A 6,949-nucleotide genomic window follows, 5' to 3' on the forward strand; every position below is an offset into this window, starting at 1 on the left:
TGTATGCGTGCTACTTTAGTTTAACCACTCTATCCAGCTTGTGTCACACATAAACAAATTGAAAAAATGACAACAAAAATAAATATGTAAAACAATGATACAGAAAGAAGTGTGTATTTTTTATAACTGTGTGTAACACTATATACATAGTGTCAATCTAGAACTGACAAAAGAACAGATAAATATATAGATGAATGCATAAATGTGCGAACATAAAAATATTGTTATCCTTGAATCCCTGACTACAAAAGTGAACTGTAACCGGTAGATAAGTGTTGTTTTGTGGTAGATAAATATTATACAATAAATCAACACAGTTTCAAAACGTAATTAATAAATATTAACATGACAAACAATGCAACAATAAACCAACACAGATCAAAGGCATGACGAATAAATATTAACATGACAAACAATGCAACAATAAACCAACACAGATCAAAGGCATGACGAATAAATATTAACATGACAAACAATGCAACAATAAACCAATACAGTTTAAAGGCGTGACTAATAAATATTAACACGATAAAAAATTTTAACAATAAACCTGCACGGTTATAAGCTAAGACTTAAGTTCATAATCACCTGAAACTTTACTGTGTCTTTACACATAACTGTGTTTAACTTATAAAACTCTATAAACTACATTTTTTTAAATTAAGAAGTTTCAATGACATGTGTGTTATTAGGGTTAAAGCAAGCAGAATACTAGATAAAAATATCTAAAGACCATTTTCTTATGGCTTTGCATCAAAACAGCTTCTGATATCTTTCTTTCCCAGTCATCATGTAAACACTTTACAAATCACACCCAAAACAACGCAACCAAATTAAGCCCTATCGAAAGCTATTTCATATATAAAGGAAATTACAGTTTGATAGTCATCACACCTGGCTAAAAATAAAGTATATCAGAACTTTAAACTCATGCAGTTCAACGCCATTATTCATTTCCTCCTCAGCACGCTCTGAAATGCGAGTAATTTTTCAACCTCATTTTACCATTAGTAAGGTTAATGAAATATTTTCAAATAACACCTGTCTATTTAAATTAAGTGTTTTTCTTGGAGTACTGTGCCCGGCATGGCCAGGTGGTTAGGGCACTCGACTCACAATCTGAGGGTCGCGGGTTCGAATCCGCATACCACCAAACATGCTCGCCCTTTCAGCCGTAGGGGCGTTATAATGTGACGGTTAATCCCACTATTCGTTGGTAAAAGAGTAGCCCAAGTATTGGCGGTGGGTGGTGATGACTAGCTGCCTTCCCTCTGGTCTTACACTGCTAAATTAGGGACGGCTAGCGCAGATAGCCCTCGTGTAGCTTTGCGCGAAATTCCAAACAAAAACAAACTCTATGAATATTATTTTCTTAACCTTCTGTTATTTTCAATAGTCTGTGTTTGTATTTTTTGTTAATGTCTTGTTATTTTCGACTCTCTATGAATATTATTTCCTTAACCTTTGTGACATTTGGCTGATATATTGGACCAAGACAAGTTACTAACGTTCAGCAGTAAGGACATAAAGCATGTTCGGATTTTGGCAGGAAATACATAAAGAGATTAGACGTAAATCGTTCAGAAGAAAAAAACACTGGAAACTTTCATAAGAGAGAGAGAAGGGGGGGGGTCTCTTTTTGAAAAATACTATTTTCTTGGAAAGTAGCACCATCTGTCGGTGTGTGAAATGTACATTTTTTTTTCCTGCAAACAATCCGTTCATATGTTGGTGTATACATTAAATATAAATGGTTGGACTTTCGACGTTTTCGTCAAATTTTACGAAGCTCAAGTACGTTGACGTATTTGTAAGATATTTTTGTTGAACTTCAAGTGTTTCCAATAGACTTCATTATATTACGATTCGTTGATTGTATATGTAAAACAAATGATGTTACGTTTCTGCGATCAATATATTGTTACTCAGCGTTGGGTAACCCTTGCAACGCTTGTGTTGCTTTTTCGAGTTTCGGTGTGAATTTAACGTTTGCGTCGTCTGTTAAAAATCGGGTGTAAGTGTACTTGTTTGTGTTGTCTCTTGGTGTTATGGTGTGAATATGACGTTTGCGTTATTTATTGGAGTTCTGGTGTAAATATAACATCTGCGTTTTCTGTTGGAGTACAGACCAACGGTATATGAAAGACTAGTTCATTGCTGTATTCGTTAAACATGTATTTGATAGCTGAGTATTGTTGTATTTGCTGTTAGATTGTTGAGTATTGTTTATTTGCTGTTAGATTGTTGAGTATTGTTGTGTTTGCTGTTAGATTGTTGAGTATTGTTGTATTTGCTGTTAGATTGTTGAGTATTGTTGTATTTGCTATTAGATTGTTGAGTATTGTTGTATTTGCTGTTAGATTGCTGAATATTATTGTATTTGTTGTTAGATTGCTGAATATTATTGTATTTGCTGTTAAATTGCTGAATATTATTGTATTTGCTGTTAGATAGCTGAGTATTGTATTTGCTGTTAGATAGCTGAGTATTGTATTTGATGTTAGATTGTTGAGTATTGTTGTATTTGCTGTTAGATTGTTGAGTATTGTTGTATTTGCTGTTAGATTGTTGAGTATTGTTGTATTTGCTGTTAGATTGCTGAATATTATTTTATTTGCTGTTAGATTGCTGAATATTATTGTATTTGCTGTTAGATTGTTGAGTATTGTTGTATTTGCTGTTAGATTGTTGAGTATTGTTGCAAATCTTACTTTGCCTATTCTGGAGTCCTCTGGATCTGGTATTTGAAATACACACACTTATCCTGAATTGTTTGTTTAATACGGTAATAAACTGTCAAGAATCTGGTATTTGAAATACACACTCTTGTCCTGAATTGTTTGTTTGATATAGTAATAAACTGTCAAGAATCTGGTATTTGAAATACACACACTTGTCCCGAATTGTTTGTTTGATATAGTAATAAACTGTCAAGAATCTGGTATTTGAAATACACACACTTGTCCCGAATTGTTTGTTTGATATAGTAATAAACTGTCAAGAATCTGGTATTTGAAATACACACACTTGTCCTGAATTGTTTGTTTGATATAGTAATAAACTGTCAAGAATCTGGTATTTGAAATACACACATTTGTCCTGAATTGTTTGTTTAATACAGTAAGTAGCACACTACTGAATTTATATATGAAATGAACCAACCGCAGGTAATGAGAAATGTACGTATAGCTTGTGAGAACTATGGAAGTAAAACCACAAAGCCAAGAAATGTAGCTTACTGAAGTTTGTAGCAAGTGTTACTAATTTCATGTGGTGCCTGTTGTAACTCTGTGACATGGTGTGAGGCACCGATAACATTTTAACACTATAATGATGGGAAAGTTACCATATGGAATACAAATATTTGTACCAGTTGTAATTAGTCTTACCAGGTATACGATGGGGCAGAAACCTTGGATGTCGGGAAGCCAGAAGCCACGGATATAGGGAATAAGGGTCCCGGTGCAGGAGGAAAGGAGATACGGCTTGCAAGGAAGGCTGGTTCGGCGAGCATAGATATGGCGACGAAGTTTCGTCTGTGGCACTGTACATAACCGACGGTCTCACGCCGCCGTAGCCGGGAAAAGTAGGAACAGATTCCAGACAAGTGGGACCAGCTCTAGCGACGGAGCATACGGGCCTAACGGGCAAAGTCCGATACAGCAGGCCGCGAGAAAAAGTGTCCGATAACGCTGGATCTCTTGTCCAGCCGCCAGGTGATGGCGAATCTTCACGTGCCGGCCCTGGAGATAAATTCTCTACATCAACAGAGGAGTAACTGTCCGTGCTTTCTTCAGGCTGAGGTGAACCTCTGTGGCCATCTTTTCCAACCAGTGATTCAATAGAGAAACGGAGTTTTGGCTTAAGAGGCACCACAGGCGCCATGGAGACCAGAGCCGCACACATCCAAAGTATCCAATAAGGTAAAAAGAGATCTCCAATTAAGACGAAATTGAACTTATACAAAATAGCTATTGAGTAAAGCTTTCATTTCGGCGCAGCTTAAAATTAGATTAGGCACTCTCTTTACACGTTTTAAACAACACAATCCACAGAAGATAACATTAGAAGTCATTTAATGATGTGCCACATATGTTCTTTAGTACCAACGTTTAAACGCTTATTTATGACGCAGAACGAAGAAGATCCGCGAACAGGCCAGTTTACTATCTCAGTGATAACCAACAAACTCGTGTTCGGACACCTTGCAGCTGCAAGATGCGGGCCAGACAGGTTTGAAATACACTAGCGCCATCTCGTGTCACATTCTTCACGTCACGCTTGAACTGCAGGTAATGTCAAATGTGATTAGCATCTGTGGTGTTTTAAAACAAAGAATTAAGCTACGGACTTGACGTTTCTAAGCTTGATATTTGATGACACTGTGGATTTGCGCGAGATGATCCATGATCGCCATTTCGAACGAAGGAGCCCGTGGGTGGCTTAGTGAAGTTTCATGTAAGGAACTGTACGGTAAGTATGCAAGACGAATCTAAATAATATACTGAGGTGTAACATGATGGCCAATATTGAAGTATACTGAAAGGTTATATTCTGATATGTATTGGTTAACATGTAGGTGGTCCTATGGATAAAATATCAAGAAACTCTACATACAGTATGTTTAGTTGCTTCGTCTGTATTTGACACTACTGATAGTGAGTATGTTCAGTTACTTCGTCTGTATTAGACACTCTACTGATAGTGAATATGTTCAGTTACTTCGTCTGTATTTGACACTACTGACAGTTAGAGTGTCTAATACAGACGAAGTAACTGAACATACTCACTATCAGTAGAGTGTCTAATACAGACAGAGTAACTGAACATACTCACTGTCAGTAGAGTGTCTAATACAGACGTAGTAACTGAACATACTCACTATCAGTAGAGTGTCTAATACAGACGTAGTAACTGAACATACTCACTATCAGTAGAGTGTCTAATACAGACAGAGTAACTGAACATACTCACTGTCAGTAGTGTCTAATACAGACGAAGTAACTGAACATACTTCAAATACAGACGGAGTAACTGAACATACTTACTGTCAGTAGTGTCAAATACAGACGGAGTAACTGAACATACTGTCAATCGTGTCAAATACAGACGGAGTAACTGAACATACTTACTGTCAATAGTGTCAAATACAGACGGAGTAACTAAACATACTTACTGTCAGTAGTGTCAAATACAGACGGAGTAACTGAACATACTGTCAATCGTGTCAAATACAGACGGAGTAACTGAACATACTTACTGTCAATAGTGTCGAATACAGACGGAGTAAGTGAACATACTTACTGTCAGTAGTGTCAAATACAGACGGAGTAACTGAACATACTTACTGTCAGAAGTGTCAAATACAGATGGAGTAAGTGAACATACTCACTATCAGTAGAGTGTCAAATACAGACGAAGTAACTGAACATACTTACTGTCGGTAGTGTCAAATACAAATGTAGTAACTGAACATACTTACTGTCAGTAGTGTGTCAAATACGGACGGAGTAACTGAACATACTTACTGTCAGTAGTGTCAAATACAGACGTAGTAACTGAACATACTCACTATCAAACACTACTGACAGTAAGTATGTTCAGTTACTCCGTCTGTATTAGACCCTATTGACAGTGAGTATGCTCAGTTACTACATCTGTATTTGACACTACCGACAGTAAGTATGTTCAGTTACTTCGTCTGTATTTGACACTCTACTGATAGTGAGTATGTTCAGTTACTCCGTCTGTATTTGACACTACTGACAGTAAGTATGTTCAGTTACTACGTCTGTATTTGACACTACTGACAGTAAGTATGTTTAGTTACTCCGTCTGTATTAGACACTCTACTGACAGTAAGTATGTTCAGTTACTTCGTCTGTATTAGACACTCTATTGATAGTGAGTATGTTCAGTTACTCCGTCTTTATTTGACACTACCGACAGTAAGTATGTTCAGTTACTCCGTCTGTATTTGACACTACTGACAGTAAGTATGTTCAGTTACTCCGACTGTATTTTAAGTTCTACACACAATGATTGTTTACAACCTTTACTATTACTTTCATTGCTATTGTTCGAATACATCTTTTTCGACACTAACTCACTCATGTAAACAAAACTGTGTTAATGTTTAGCAATAGCCTTGAAAATGTGTAAATACCTTAGCTTGCACAATAATATAAAACTATACTATTAGTTTCTACCGAATTCAATCCATGCTTCAACCAAAGTCTTCAAATATATCATTAAAAAAAGTGTTTTGAACGTTACTGGATTTGAATAAATGACCTGTTATGATTCAAAATATAATCAATGCCATTAAAAAAAAAGAAAGTGACGTCATGAAGTCTTGTTCGGAATTCACAGCGCTTCTGTAAATGAGATAATGAACATTTGAACACTTTCTCGACTCGTATTCATCATTAAATGTGTGGCTTGTTTTTATCCCGATCATAACCCGTGAGATCCGCATATATTGAATAATTATATAAACATGTTTGTTTATCGCAACAAGAAAATACTCCCCCCCCCAAAAAAAATGGCTTAAACCACTCATTTTATGTACGAATAAATAGTTTAGAAAAATGTGTTTAGAACACACGTAAATCATCGGCATGTTTCAGATATTCCTGCCAAGCTACACAAGAGTTACGAGACCCGTGATTGGCACGATACAAATAGCCCATTCTGTAGCTTTGAGCTTAACAACAAACAAACAATTTACGTTAGCTGTCCCAAAATTTGATTGTTTGTTTGTAATTAAGCACAAAGATACACAATGGGCTATCTGTGCTCTGCCCACCACGGGTATCGAAACCCGGATTCTAGCGTTGTAAGCCAGCAGACATACCGCTGTGCCACTGGGGGGGGGGGAGGAGGTAACATTTGAACTAATAAATAAGACGGAAAGCAACTAGCCGGCACACACCTTTACTTATTAGGT

At 36.6% G+C, this 6,949-nt stretch overlaps 1 protein-coding gene across 1 annotated transcript in view; it reads right to left on the reverse strand.

Moving 5' to 3' along the window:
- Positions 1–3,885, reverse strand: part of LOC106470220 (homeobox protein EMX1-like) — a 31,664-nt gene extending 27,779 nt beyond the window's left edge. Inside the window, exon 1 of the mRNA XM_022398820.1 lies at positions 3,390–3,885. Coding sequence (XP_022254528.1) covers positions 3,390–3,885 — 496 coding nt within the window. The remainder of the gene's footprint in view (positions 1–3,389) is intronic.
- Between the last annotated feature and the right edge of the window lie 3,064 nt (positions 3,886–6,949).

The sequence above is a fragment of the Limulus polyphemus genome, unplaced genomic scaffold (assembly GCF_000517525.1).
Source record: "Limulus polyphemus unplaced genomic scaffold, Limulus_polyphemus-2.1.2 Scaffold3887, whole genome shotgun sequence".
Lineage (NCBI taxonomy): Eukaryota > Metazoa > Arthropoda > Merostomata > Xiphosura > Limulidae > Limulus > Limulus polyphemus.